Genomic DNA, 13,957 nt, shown 5'->3' with positions numbered 1-13,957 from the left:
AGGGGAAGAATGGGAAAAAAGGCAAATTTACAGCACTTGTGGAGCTGAGGATGCTGAGAGCAGTGGCTCAGGTGGCACCCTGGGGACAATGTCTTTCCCCAGAGCAGTCCCAGGAACCAGAGTTATCCCTGGAATTAAATTGTTGGACCCCGTGGGCCCTCCCACAGCCACCCCAGCAAGGCCCTGTCCCCATCCCAGTGCCTGGAATTTCCCTGGAAGCTCCCTGAGGGCCACCAAAGCATCTCCCGAGTCACCTTTGGCCAAGTCACCTCTGCCCTGACCCCTCTGCTTTGCCCTGGCCCTGCAGGGCAGTCCTGGCACTGCTGCCCTGTCCCTGGCACTGCCCCACCCCAGGGCTGCCCCTTCCCAGACCCTCAGCCCGTGGCTCCTGGCCGGATCCATGGCTTTGGGGGCTGCTGGGGGCGTGGGGATGGATGGGGAGGAGGTGAGGAAGGGTGGAATGGTGAAATGGCACGGCATGGCACGGCATGGCACGGCACGGCTGCTGGCTCGGCAGCAAGGGGAGGGCAGGGGTGGGACACGCAGGAAAAGGAGGAGTTATCCCTTTGTCCCGGGGAGCTGGTCGGACAGGAACTGGAGCAGCAGCAGGCTCAGGGTGGCCCCGGTGTCCCGGTCCTGCCCCGTGCCAGACCCGATGGATCCGAGGGGCTCTGAGGGGCTGATCCCGGCCCGGTGAGGATGTGCCGAGTGGGTGAGTCCGGATCACAACGGGAGGGCTCCATCCCTGCCCTCTGCAGGGGAAACTGAGGCACGGAGGGAGGGAGAGGAGCTGAGGGGCTCGGATCAGTCAGGGGAGGAGCTGGGCTGAGCCCTGGTGGCGATGGCTGGGTGAGGGTGGTGATGGCTGGGTGAGGGTGGTGATGGCTGGGTGAGGGTGGTGATGGCCGGGTGAGGGTGGTGATGGCTCAGTGAGGATGGTGATGGTTGGGTGAGGGTGGTGGTGATGGCTGGGTGAGGGTGGTGATGGCTGGGTGAGGGTGGCGATGGCTGGGTGAGGATGGTGATGGCTCAGTGAGGATGGTGATGGCTGGGTGAGGATGGTGATGGCTGGGTGAGGGTGGTGATGGCTGGGTGAGGGTGGTGATGGCTGAGTGAGGATGGTGATGGCTGGGTGAGGGTGGTGATGGTTGGGTGAGGATGGTGATGGCTGGGTGAGAGTGGTGATGGTTGGGTGAGGATGGTGATGGCTGGGTGAGGGTGGTGATGGCTGGGTGAGGATGGCGATGGCTCAGTGAGGATGGTGATGGCTGGGTGAGGATGGTGATGGCTGGGTGAGGATGGTGATGGCTGGGTGAGGATGGTGATGGCTGGGTGAGGATGGCGATGGCTAGGTGAGGATGGTGATGGCTGGGTGAGAGTGGTGATGGCTCAGTGAGGATGGTGATGGCTGGGTGAGGATGGTGATGGCTGGGTGAGGGTGGTGATGGCTGGGTGAGAGTGGTGATGGCTGGGTGAGGATGGCGATGGCTGGGTGAGGATGGTGATGGCTGGGTGAGGATGGTGATGGCTCAGTGAGGATGGTGATGGCTGGGTGAGGATGGTGATGGTTGGGTGAGGATGGTGATGGTTGGGTGAGGATGGTGATAGCTGGGTGAGGATGGTGATGGCTGGGTGAGGATGGTGATGGCTGGGTGAGGGTGGTGATGGCCGGGTGAGGATGGTGATGGCTGTGTGAGGATGGTGGTGATGGCTGGGTGAGGGTGGTGATGGCTGGGTGAGGATGGTGATGGTTGGGTGAGGATGGTGATGGCTCAGTGAGGATGGTGATGGCTGGGTGAGGATGGTGGTGATGGCCGGGTGAGGATGGTGATGGCTGTGTGAGGATGGTGGTGATGGCTGGGTGAGGGTGGTGATGGCTGGGTGAGGGTGGTGATGGCTGGGTGAGGATGGTGATGGCTGGGTGAGGATGGCGATGGCTGGGTGAGGGTGGTGATGGCTGGGTGAGGGTGGGTTCCAGACGAGGAACAGCCCAGCCCTTCCCAGCCCCACAGGGACACTGTCCCCATGGCCACTGACCCCACACCTTTGCTCCAGCCCCAGCAGAGCTGGCTGGACCAGTGGCGGCTTCCACATCACCTCATCCCCCTGCCAGCACGGCCACATCCTCTGGGGCTGTCCCCAAATTCCTGTGTAGGGACAGCTCGGTGCCGGCCACCCCAGAGCCTCCTCTCCCTTTTGCCTCAGGCCGCCTGCACCCCAGCAGGCACCGAGCGGTGCTGATGAAGGCGGGGCTCATCCTCCTCATCGTCGGGCACCTCATCTTCATCAGCGGGGCGCTGGTGCGCGGCTCCGGGCTGCGCTTGGTGCTCGGCGCCCGCGCCGCCGCCGCCTGGCACTACGGTGTCACCAACAGTGCCACTGCCATCGCTGCGCTGCTGGGACCGCCCAAAACGGGGCTGGGGGCACGGGGGGACGCGGGGAGGGGTCGGGATGAGGGAGGGATGCAGGGTGGGGAGAGGGGAGGCAGGGCGGACGCTGCTCTGTCTCCCCTTCCCCACCTGAAATAAACCTTTCCTGGGGGTTCAACACTTCTTTCTTGGGGAGTTCAATGCTCCTTTCCTGGGGAATTCAGCACTCCTTTCTTGGGGGATCCAACGCTCCTTTCCTGGGGAATTCTACATTCATTTCATGGGGAATCCAACCCTCCTTTGCTGGGGGGTTCAACGCTCCTTTCCTGAGAAATTCAATGCTCCTTTCCTGGGGAATCCAACGCTCCTTTGCCAGGGGATTCAACAAAACTTTCCTGGCAAATTCAGCACTCATTTCCTGGGGAATCCAACCCTCCTTTCTTGGGGAATCCAACCCTCCTTTCCTGGGGAATTCAGCACTCCTTTTTTTGGGAAATTCAACCCTCCTTTCCTGGGGGATTCAACACTCTTTTCCTGGAGAATCCAACACTCATTTCTTGGGGAATCCAACACTCCTTTCATGGGGGATTCAACCCTCATTTCATGAGGAATTCAACCCTTCTTTCCTGGGGGGTTCAACCCTTCTTTCCTGGGGAATCCAATGCTCCTTTCCTGGGGAATTCAGCAGTCCTATTTTGGGAAATTCAACCCTCCTCTTTTGGGAAATTCAACGCTCTTTTCCTGGGGGATTCAACCCTCCTTTCCTGAGAAATCCAACGCTCTTTTCCTGGGGATTCAACCCTCCTTTCCTGGAGAATCCAACCCTCCTTTCCTGGAGAACCCAACAAACCTTTCCTGTGGAGTTCAGCTCTCTGGGGCTCGTTGCTGTGTGAGGTGAATCTCTGCTCCATTCCCAGCAGGGAAAGGATCCCGGTGTCCCAGTGGCTGCTCCTGGCTGACCCCCCTGTTCTTCCCCACAGCCCATCTCCTGTGGGGTCTGTGCCCTGCTGCTCTCCCGGTACCTCGGCCCTGCTGCCCTGGTGAGCGCCCCCAGCCCCTCTCCCATCACCCAGGGAGGCTGCACAGCCCCCCGAGCCCCTCTGTGGCTCCATCCTGAGCAGGGACATCCCCACTCTGCCTCTCCTCTCCTGTTCCCCTGTGCAGAAATGGGTCCTGCTGGCCCTGAGCTGCTGCAGCAGCCTGTGCTGCCTGCTGGCGCTGCTCGTGGCCGTCGCGCTCGCCCTGGGCACGCAGGGCCGGCTGCTGCTGGGCCCCTGCTCGGCCGGCAGCTCCACCCCGGCCCCGGGGAACCGCGAGTGCCCCTTCGAGCCCACCCGCGCCTACGTGAGTGCCCCCGGGGGCTGGGGATGCGCCGGGCTGGGGAGGGTGCGCAGGGGGTGATGCTCCTCCCGTCTCGCAGAGCTCCACGCTGTCCCTCTGGGTCATCTCCCTCCTGCTGGAGGCCACGGGGATCTTCTTCAGCACCCGCTGCCTCCTGCTCACCCTGGAGCTCCTGAGCCTGGGCTGCTGCTGCTGCCGCGGGATGCTCCGGATGGAGGTGATTCCTGATTCCTGGGCTCAGCTCTAACCCCTCCTCTGTAGGGCTGGAGGTGATTTCTGATCCATGGGCTCAGCCCCATCCCCTCCTCTGTAGGGCTGGAGGTGATTTCTGACCCATGGGCTCAGCTCTAACCCCTCCTCTGTAGGGCTGGAGGTGATTTCTGATCCATGGGCTCAGCCCCATCCCCTCCTCTGTAGGGCTGGAGGTGATTTTTGGGTCCTGAGCTCAGCCCCAACCCCTTCCCTGCAGGACTGAAGGTGATTCCTGACCCATGGGCTCAGCCCCAAACCCTCCCCTGCGGGGCTAAAGGTGATTTCTAATTTTTGGGCTCAGCTCTAACCCTCCCCTGAAGGGCTGCAGGTGATTTCTGGGTTCTGGGCTCAGCCCCATCCCCTCCTCTGCAGGGCTGGAGGTGGTTTCTGATCCATGGGCTCAGCTCTAACCCTCTCCTGCAGGTCTGGGGCAGTCCAGGGGTGATCTGTGGGTCCGAGGTTTCCACCCCTCTGCTCCCGCTCTCATCCTTCTCTCTGGCTTCCAGGTCTCTCTGCAGGAAGCTCCTGTGGAAAGCCCCAGCCCTGGGCAGTGCCTGGCCTTGCTGAGGCTGGACAGTGGAGAAACTGCCCGGCTCTGAGGGGCAAATGACCCTGTGGATGTGTCCTGGCTGTTCCCACCCCGTTCCAGCACCAGCACAGCCCCAGCTGCCTCCAGGATGTGTGGGCAGATCCCCCGGAACAGGAGCCCATCCTGGGGCTGCAGTGAGGGATGGAACCGGGCTGGATCCACACCCTGCAGGGAGGAACTGTCCCCAGGGGCCCCGTGTCCCCTTTCCCAGCACGGACTGCGCTGACACAAACTTTATTCTGCAGGAATCGAAGCCCAGGAGCAGAGCCCCATCCCCTGCAGCCCACCCTGTGGGGAAGGGGCTGACCCAGCCCTGCCCATGGGAGTCTCCCCACTTGGGGCTGGGTGCTGGGGACCCCCCAACCACGGGGCTTTGTCCCCTGGGCTGTGTCCCCACATTGTCCCACCAGGCTGGGCTGTCCCTGCTCCAAGCCCCGGTTCTGGGGGCTCTGTCCTCACTCAGGGGCTCTGTCCTCACTCAGGGGGTCTGTCCTCACTCAGGGCACTCCCTGCCTTCACCTGCCACCAGTAAAAGCAGTGCAGGACCCCCAGGGATGGGGACAGCCCCCCTCACCCCGATCCCACCCAGGCTCCATCTCCCATCCCACGGGGGCTGTGGGGGCACAGCGGGGACAGCAGGGGCTGGGCGAGGGACAGTGGCCATCAGCAGGGTGGGGGGTGCCAGGGGGGGCTCCGGGGGGCTCAGAACTGCATGGCCCCGCTGGGGTCACACTGCAGCAGGCGCACGATGGACGGGTCACTCTTGGCCCCTCTGATGAACTCCTCCAGCGACAGCTTCCCTGTGGGGAGGGGGACACAGCTCAGGCACCTCCCAGAGACCACCAGAGACCACCCAGAGCAGCCCACGGACCCCTCCCCACCCCGGGTGGGGGGAGAGCACCCAGCACCCCGAGCCCCTCGGACATGAGCCATTTAATCAGCTCCTCCTGATACCCTGGATTTAGCCATGAGACCTCTCCCTAATCCCCGTCAGCTCCTCTCATTTACCGTCGTTATTAGTGTCCATCTGTCGGAAGATTTTGTCCGTCCTTTTCTCCGGTGTGGATTCATCTTCAGGCATGTTCATGACAGAGGAGACCATTTTGTAGATGGCCTGGGGGAAGGACGGGGGGTCAGGGTGGGCTCCTGGTATTGCCCACCCGGGACAAGGACGCGGCTCTGGGCTTTGTTCTCCTGGCAATGGGGCTGGTGTTTGCCATGGCATCGGGGCTTCAGCTCCCACGAGCTGCTCCTGCAGGGAGGATTCGGCCACTGGGACACCCCTGAGGACCACCAGGTTGGGATCTGGGCAAGGAGAGCATCTCCTGCCCATTTGCCAACACCACCAGGTGTGCTGGGAGACAACAACCCCCCCTGGAATCACAATCACGGAGGATGAGGGGACAACTGCCCACCGTAGGGGCACAGGACAAGATGACAAAGGGACATCCCCATGCAGGGAATGACTCGGGGATGCTCCAGCATAAAATGACCCCTGGGCTTTGTTCTCCTGGCAATGGGGCTGGTGTTTGTCACCCTCCCCATGGCATTGGGCTCTGAGGGCTTCAGCTCCCAGGAGCTGCTCCTGCAGGGAGGATTTGGCCACTGGGATGCCCCTGAGAATCACCAGGTTGGGATCAGGGCAAGGAGAGCATCTCCTGCCCATTTTTCAACACCACCAGGTGTTCTGGGGAACAGCAGCCTGACCTGGAAGCACGGGAGAGTCCTGGGATGACAAAGGGACATCCCCATGCAGGGAAGGGCTCAGGATGCTCCAGGATAAAACAACCCCGGCGCCCACAGCTGCCAAGCATCACCAGCTTCATCCTTGCTCCAGCAAAACCCTGTTCTGGGGGGTTCCAGGGGCTGAAATCCCCAACCCAACCTCATCCCAGGAGACAACACCCGGAGCACAGGCCGGGTGGGATGGGACAGCCCGGTCGGTACCTGCACGATCTCCAGCATCTCCTCGCGGCTGATGTAGCCGTTGCCATCCAGGTCGTACATGCTGAAGGCCCACATGAGCTTCTGCTCGAGCTTGCCGCGGGAGGTGACGCTCAGGGCGATGATGAACTCCCTGAAGTCGATGGTGCCGTCGCCGTTGGTGTCGAAGGTGCGGAAAACGTGCTCGGCGAACTTGGAGGCGTCGCCGTAGGGGAAGAAGTTGGCGTAGATCTTCTTGAACTCCTCCACGTCCAGCATGCCCGAGGGACAGTCCTTCAGGAACCCTTTGTACCAGCCCTGCAGCTCCAGGTCGGAGAATTCCGTGTTTTCCCGCAGGTCCTGGAGCATCTCCGGGCGGAGTTTGCTGTTCTGCTTCCCCATCGCGCTGGCACGGGGTTGGGGACGCGAGAATTGGGGGGCACAAAGGGTCCGGCCGGGCTCGGGGGGTCCCTGTGCGCTACAGGAGGGAACAGGGACGGGGCAGAGCTCGCTGGCAGCCCCCGCACACCCAGCCAGGCGCCGATGCTGCTCCCTCCATCCCCGCCGGCCGCTCCGAGCGCTCGGGGAGCACCGGGCAGCGCCAGCCCCCTCCTGTTTGCGTAATTATCCCTCTGAGCTCATTTGCATAATAGATAGGTGATATTTAGGTGGGATCAGGCGGCCCCGAGGAGGGGACAGAGCCGTGCCGGCGGTTCTGGGTCCGGCCCAGCTTTGGGATGGCCGGATCTGGGTCAGATCCCCTGGAGCTGGGTTATTTTCAGCTCCTCCGCTCTCCCCGTTCGTGTTTGATGCCTCCGGAGCCCCGGGAAGGGCTGGGGGCGGCAGGGACCCGCTCGGGGCTCTGTCCCTGCCTGCCCCGGGGTGTCCCCAGCGGGTTCAGCTCACAGGGAGGTGTCCAACACCCACCACGGGGACTCTGCGGTGACCTTGACCCGCTGCCACCATCCTGGGGTGCAATGGGGGCTTCACTGCCTGCAGCTGCCTCATCCAGGGTAGGGAGAGACCCCAGCACCCCCAAAACCCCCAAATTCCTTCAGATCTCGGGGAAAATGCGACCCCCAGGAGGAGCAGCCAGGACCCCCCAGTTATGGGGGGGACCCCTCAGGGTCTCTCCATCACAGGGATCCCATAGCGTCTCTCCATCACCCCCCTCACGACCCCAGCCCCGCTCCAGCACCCCGAGGAAGGATCTGCCTGTCCTACCCCACTCAGGGGTCCCCGGTTTTGTCCCCACGACCCCCACCGGCAATACCCGGGGTCTGTGACCCCTCCCCAAAGCCCGGGAGGGGGGCTCTGCACCCCGAGAGGGCTTTGCAAGGAACCCCCCCAAATCAGACATCCCCGGAGGGGCGGCGGGGCGGGGGCTGGCTCGGTGCCGGTGCCCGGGGTTGGTCGGTGCCGGTGCCCGGGACTCTGCGGTTCCTCCGTGCCCCCCGTTCCTGCGTGTGCGTGTTCCCCCCGGTCCCCTCGTCCCCGCCACCTCCTCCTACCTGCCCGGACGCGGCCGCCGTCGCCGCCGCCACCGCAGCCCCGGAGCGCCCGCCGGGGGACGGGGGGGCACCACCGGTACCGGGGGCACCACCGGCAGCATCACTGGGAACACTGGGAACACTGGGAATACTGGGAATACTGGGAATACTGGATGGTTTTCAGGCACTGGGAACACTGGGGACTCTGGAAGGATTTTGGGCACTGGGAGCACTGGGAATACTGGGTGGTTTTCAGGCACTGGGAGCACTGGGAATAGCGGGAACACTGGGAACACTGGGAATACTGAGAGCACTGGGAACACTGGGAGGTTTTTGGGCACTGTAAACACTGGGAACACTGGGAATACTGGGAATACTGGGGATACTGGATGGTTTTCAGGCACTGGGAACACTGGGGACACGGGAAGGATTTTGGGCACTGGGAGCACTGGGAATACTGGGAATACTGGGAATACTGGGTGGTTTTCAGGCACTGGGAACACTGGGAATAGCGGGAACACTGGGAACACTGGGCGGTTTTTGGGCACTGGGAGCACTGGGAGTACTGGACGGTTTTCAGGCACTGGGAACACTGGGAATACCGGGAACACTGGGAGGTTTTTGGGCACTGGAAACACTGGGAGCACTGGGAACACTGGGAATACTGGGAGCACTGGGAACACTGGGAATACTGGGAGCACTGGGAACACTGGGAATACTGGGAACGCTGGGAGGTTTTGGGGCACTGGGAGCACTGTGAGAACTGGAAAGTTTTGGGGATTGGGAAGGCTCAGAGCACTGGGAACACTGTGAGGTTTTCAGGCACTGGGAGCACTGGGAACACTGGGAATATTGGGAGGTTTTGGGCACTGGGAACACTGTGAGAACTGGAAAGTTTTGGGGATTGGGAAGGCTCAGAGCGCTGGGAACACTGGGAGGTTTTCAGGCACTGGGAGCACTGGGAGCACTGGGAGGTTTTTGGGCACTGGGAGCACTGGCAACACCGGGAGTACTGTGAGGTTTTGGGGCACTGGGAGCACTGTGAGAACTGGAAAGTTTTGGGGATTGGGAAGGCTCAGAGCACTGGGAAGGAGCACTGGAAGCACTGGGAGGTCTTTGGGCATTGGGAACATTGAGAAATCTTGGGGGACTGAGAACACTGGGAGCACTGGGAGGGCACTGGGAGCACTGGAAAGTCTTTGGGCACTGGGAGCTTTAGGAACACTTGGAGCACTGGGACACACTGTCTCCACTGGCCCCAGAATGTGCCAGGCCAGTTTTTTTGAGACTAGAAAGGGACATTTTGGGACTAGAAAAGGACATTTCTGGGCTGGCTGTCCCCAGGCCGCGGGTGAGGGCAGCAGAGCATCCCCAGTGAGCCCAGCAAGGAGCAAAGTGGCTTTGGGAGCCGGGAAAGAAAGGGCTGCAGCGGGCACAGATGCTGCCCATGAGGAGCTGCCGTGCCCAGCTGGGCTCCAGGAGCAGCTCCCTCCTCCGCAGAGCCCTGGGCAGCAGATGGCAGGGGCAGATGGGGGCAGGAGCCACTCTCCCTGGAATTACACAAACAAAAATGCAGCAGGGATTAAAGGCAGGGCCCCATGGGGGAGCAGGGACGTGCTGGGGGAAGGAGCCAACGTGGGGTTAATTCACCCCAAAATCTCCTGGGCATTCAAAAACCGTGGCTGACCCTCCGGGCCCTCGGGTTTTGGTTGTTAATTGCTGCCCCCAGATGTGCAGGGTGTCTCTGCTTCAGGAGAGGAGAGGCTGGACTCTTCACTATTCGGTCTTGAGGTTGTTTATTAATTCTTATCTATAAAATCTTATTTTTATTAATTCTTCTCTATAAAATTTTCTTTCTGCCCAGCCAAGGTATGCTCAGCAGGGCAGCCAGAGGCACTCTGACCACCCTGAGGAGGTGTTGTCCTTTTATACTATTTATAATATATATAATAATATATATTTATATAATTATAATATGTAAAATATATGGAAATATATATGTAAAAATACGTATACATAGATATTTATATATTTATTAAAATAAATAATATATAAATTGAAATATAATTATTAAAATAAATAAATATATAAATATATCATATATAAATATATATTTTATATAAATATATAAATATATATATTTACATATTATGAATATATATTTATGTATTTTATATAAATATTATAAATACACATTTTATATATAAATATTTATATATTTATTTTTATATATAAATATTTATGTATTTATTAAAATAAATAATATATAAACTACAATATCATTATTAAAATAAATGAATATATAAATTTACTAAATATATATATTTACTACAATATCATTATTAAAATAAATGAATATATAAATTTACTAAATATATATATTTATTAAATATATATCTAAATATATATTTATATAATTATAATATGTAAAATATATAAAAATATATGTTTATTAAAATAAATAATATATAAACTACAATATCATTATTAAAATAAATAAATACATAAAAATATATTTGCTAAATATATATTTATTTAATATATATTTATATATTTATGCTATTTATATATATATTATATAACATATTTACACTTAATTCCCAATCCCTATCACCTGTGTTAGACAGTGCCCTTCTACTCTAAACCAATCCCAAAGTGCCAACATCACTGCAGAAAATGGAGAACAAGAAGGAGACGAAGAAGAACAAGGAGAAGAAGGAGAAAGGCTGGACATGCCCAGATTAGATTCCTCCATCTTGTCCCCATAACCCCCATACCAAAAATCCTAAAATCTACATTTTCACCCTATGATTATTCTGTTATTGCACCATTCAAACCTTCAAAGCCGGAGCAGGAGATGGGGAGCAGTCGTGAGGGTGCCTTGGAACACCAGCGGGCAGCTCTGGACCAAACAGGAGGGGAGAACAGGAGCAGCCCGAGCCCTGAGGAGCACAGGGACCTGATACAGCACAGGAATGAAAAATTCCCACTCACGAACCTGGGAACCCTCCCTGAGCTCCAGGTTTGGGGTTTGGGCACTGGGATCCTGCCCTGAGCTCCAGGTTTGGGCACTGGGAACTCTCTCTGAGAACCAGGTTTGGGGTTTGGGCACTGGGATCCAGCCCTGAGCTCCAGGTTTGGGATTTGGGCACTGGGATCCAGCCCTGAGCTCCAGGTTTGGGATTTGGGCACTGGGATCCAGCCCTGAGCTCCAGGTTTGGGGTTTGGGCACTGGGATCCAGCCCTGAGCTCCAGGTAGGGGATTTGGGCGCTGGGATCCAGCCCTGAGCTCCAGGTTTGGGCACTGGGATCCAGCCCTGAGCTCCAGGTTTGGGGTTTGGGCACTGGGATCCAGCCCTGAGCTCCAGGTTTGGGATTTGGGCACTGGGATCCAGCCCTGAGCTCCAGGTTTGGGGTTTGGGCACTGGGATCCAGCCCTGAGCTCCAGGTTTGGGGTTTGGGTGCTGGGATCCAGCCCTGAGCTCCAGGTTTGGGGTTTGGGTGCTGGGATCCCTCCCTGAGCTCCAGGTAGGGGATTTGGGCGCTGGGATCCAGCCCTGAGCTCCAGGTTTGGGGTTTGGGCACTGGGATCCAGCCCTGAGCTCCAGGTTTGGGATTTGGGTGCTGGGATCCAGCCCAGTGCAGCATTTTGGGAATGGGATTGTGCTGGGAACACGGGAGCTGGGCAGGGGAGGTGCTGCAGTGGTGATTTCACCTCTCCTGTTGTAGGAGATTTGGGGATGGGTTGGGATGGGATGTAGGCAGAAAGGTGAGGAAAAGGGAGATGTTTTTGCTGTTCTGGGGGGCTGGAACTGAGCCCCCCACAGGCAGCAGGGTGGGGGACAGTGGTGGCCCCAGTGTGGGGGTGCCAGCCCCCCTCTGATAATCTCCATATCTATTTTAATCCCCCTGGGCACGAGTGGCAGAGGCACAAGTGACGCAGGCTGATCTGAAAACATCCCATTTCCGACTGCAGCCCGACCCTAAACCCAAATAATCCCCGAGCTGGAAGGGATTGCGGGAGGGACGGGCAGGATAATGCCCACGAGGGGGGCACAGCAGGGACACCAAACCCCCTCAGTGATTTATGGGGTCCCTGGCACTGGGGGCACCTCATCCTGCCCGGCTCCCACTCCCTGCACCCCAAAATGTTGTGGGGTTATGGACACCTGGGGAAGGGACACCCCATGAAGGGAACAGCCAGGAGGGGACATTGTGGTGTCCCCGTGCCCCAGGATGGGGTTCAGGGCACCCACACCCCTCTGTGTGCCCCTGGCAGTGTGTGGTGGCCTCAGCCTGGCCCTGATGGGGCTCAGTGATGCTCAGGGTGCTCAGAGCTCCAAGATTTGGGCTCCAGCATCAGCCTCACCGCCCTCATCACCCCCCAGTGCCCACGGGAGTGTCCTCGTGGGTGCCCACACAGCCAGGGTGGCACTGAAGGATTGCAGGTGTACCCAGGATGGCCGTGGGTGTGTCCAGGGGGGTTTGGTGCTCAGCACACAACAGGCACCGTCCCTAAAACCTTCTGGGATACTGGGACAAACTGGGACAGGGCAAAGCAGGAGGGGCTCAGCCCCTCGTTGTGCCAGTGAGCACAGCCAGGGGGTCCCAGATACCCCATAGACCCCTCCCCGTGGGCCCACGCTGTCCCCAGAGCGTGTCCCTGTCCCCGTCCCTGTGACACAGGGCCAAGGTAAGCGGGCCAGGCTGGGGCAGGGGCTGCGGGAAGAGCCGGGGATTAAAGGCAAATACGGAGATAATGAGGATCTTTGGGAAAAAGCCCATTTGTATCATTTAAATCTCTAATAGGCTTCCTGGAATACAAAGCCCTTTGTGATGCCCCATCTCATCGGGATCAGGAGCCACTCTCTCGCTAAACCTTGACGTTTCATAACATTTCATAACGGGGCGGCTCCATCCTGTGTCCTTGTGTCCCCCGTGTCCCTGTGTCCCCATTTCCCCGTGTCCCCCGTATCCCCGTATCCCTGTATCCCTGTGACCCCATGTCCCCCATATCCCTGTATCCCCATAGCTCCATGTTCCTGTGTCCCCCATATCCACATGTCCCTGTGTCCCCTGTCCCCAGGTCCTAGTGACCCCATGTCCCCTGTGTCCCCATATCCCCCATGTCCCTGTGTCCCCCATATCCACGTCTCCATGCCCCCATATCCCTGTATCCCCATATCCACATGTCCCTGTGTCCCCGTGTCCCTGTGTGCCCCATATCCCCCTGTCCCCTGTATCCCTGTGTCCCCATGTCCCCGTGTCCCCCTGTCCCCAGGTCCCAGTGACCCCATGTCCCCTGTGTCCCCATATCCCCCATGTCCCTGTGTCCCCCATATCCACATGTCTCCATGCCCCCATATCCCTGTATCCCCATGTCCCCCTGTCCCTCTGTCCCCATGTCCCCACATCCCTGTGACCCCCATACCTCCATGTCCCCATGTCCCATGTCCCCGTATCCCTGTGTCCCCATGTGCCAAGTGTCCCCCATATCCCCATGTCCTCGTATCCCCATGTCCCATGTCCCTGTATCCTTGCGTCCCCTTGTCCCCGTGTCCTTGTGTCCCCCATGTCCCTGTGTCCTTGTATCCCCGTGTCCCCATGTCCCCATGGTGCCACCCTGCAGCACATCCCGCTCCCCTCTCCCTGCCAGCCAAGGTCGGTGCTCCTGGGGACACCGTGTGGCACCCGGCCAGGTGCCCTCAGCGGTGCCACCACCCCTGTGCCCGGTGCTTTGGGACACTCTGGGCTCAGCGCTGTCCCCGAGCTCTGCCCAGTTCTCCCAGTTTGGGCCCTGCTGGGGGGCTCAGGCCATGCCCGGGGCTGCCTGGGGGCTGCAGCTCGTCCCTGTGTGTCGCACCCCGGGCTGTGGAGGTGGCACTGCCACCCCGGCAAGGGCACGGTCCCATCGTGCAGCAATGGGTGACGCCGGGAGGGGTCTGCGCACAGATTTGTCCCTTGTTCCCCCGCTAACAGGAACGCAGGGGTTA

At 58.6% G+C, this 13,957-nt stretch overlaps 2 protein-coding genes across 2 annotated transcripts; one reads left to right on the top strand and one right to left on the bottom strand.

Annotated features, from left to right (window-relative positions):
• The first annotated feature begins 430 nt into the window (after positions 1 to 430).
• On the top strand, positions 431 to 4,561 carry TMEM54 (transmembrane protein 54). Its single transcript, XM_058040054.1, has 6 exons — positions 431 to 533; positions 2,206 to 2,400; positions 3,351 to 3,409; positions 3,534 to 3,713; positions 3,790 to 3,927; positions 4,469 to 4,561. The coding sequence occupies exons 1-6, from the start codon at positions 431 to 433 to the stop codon at positions 4,559 to 4,561; spliced, it is 768 nt and encodes a 255-aa protein (XP_057896037.1).
• A 218-nt stretch (positions 4,562 to 4,779) lies between these two features.
• Positions 4,780 to 8,020, bottom strand: HPCA (hippocalcin). Its single transcript, XM_058040072.1, has 4 exons — positions 7,986 to 8,020; positions 6,499 to 6,952; positions 5,560 to 5,665; positions 4,780 to 5,351 (listed from the first exon to the last, which is right to left on the bottom strand). The coding sequence occupies exons 2-4, from the start codon at positions 6,874 to 6,876 to the stop codon at positions 5,254 to 5,256; spliced, it is 582 nt and encodes a 193-aa protein (XP_057896055.1). The 5' UTR covers positions 6,877 to 6,952; positions 7,986 to 8,020; the 3' UTR covers positions 4,780 to 5,253.
• Between the last annotated feature and the right edge of the window lie 5,937 nt (positions 8,021 to 13,957).

Source organism: Melospiza georgiana, chromosome 24 (assembly GCF_028018845.1).
Source record: "Melospiza georgiana isolate bMelGeo1 chromosome 24, bMelGeo1.pri, whole genome shotgun sequence".
Classification (NCBI taxonomy): domain Eukaryota; kingdom Metazoa; phylum Chordata; class Aves; order Passeriformes; family Passerellidae; genus Melospiza; species Melospiza georgiana.
This window is presented reverse-complemented; position numbering and strand designations above follow the sequence as displayed.

Excerpts from the sequence above, each read along its gene's own strand:
- TMEM54 (XM_058040054.1), top strand. The coding sequence starts at position 431 with ATGGATGGGGAGGAGGTGAGGAAGGGTGGAATGGTGAAATGGCACGGC. Across the intron at positions 534-2,205 it reads GCAGCAAGGGGAGGGCAGGG|GCCGCCTGCACCCCAGCAGG; the intron begins GTGGGACACGCA and ends CTTTTGCCTCAG. Across the intron at positions 2,401-3,350 it reads TGCCATCGCTGCGCTGCTGG|CCATCTCCTGTGGGGTCTGT; the intron begins GACCGCCCAAAA and ends CTTCCCCACAGC.
- HPCA (XM_058040072.1), bottom strand. The coding sequence starts at position 6,876 with ATGGGGAAGCAGAACAGCAAACTCCGCCCGGAGATGCTCCAGGACCTG. Across the intron at positions 5,666-6,498 it reads AGATGCTGGAGATCGTGCAG|GCCATCTACAAAATGGTCTC; the intron begins GTACCGACCGGG and ends TCCTTCCCCCAG. Across the intron at positions 5,352-5,559 it reads GATGGACACTAATAACGACG|GGAAGCTGTCGCTGGAGGAG; the intron begins GTAAATGAGAGG and ends CCCTCCCCACAG.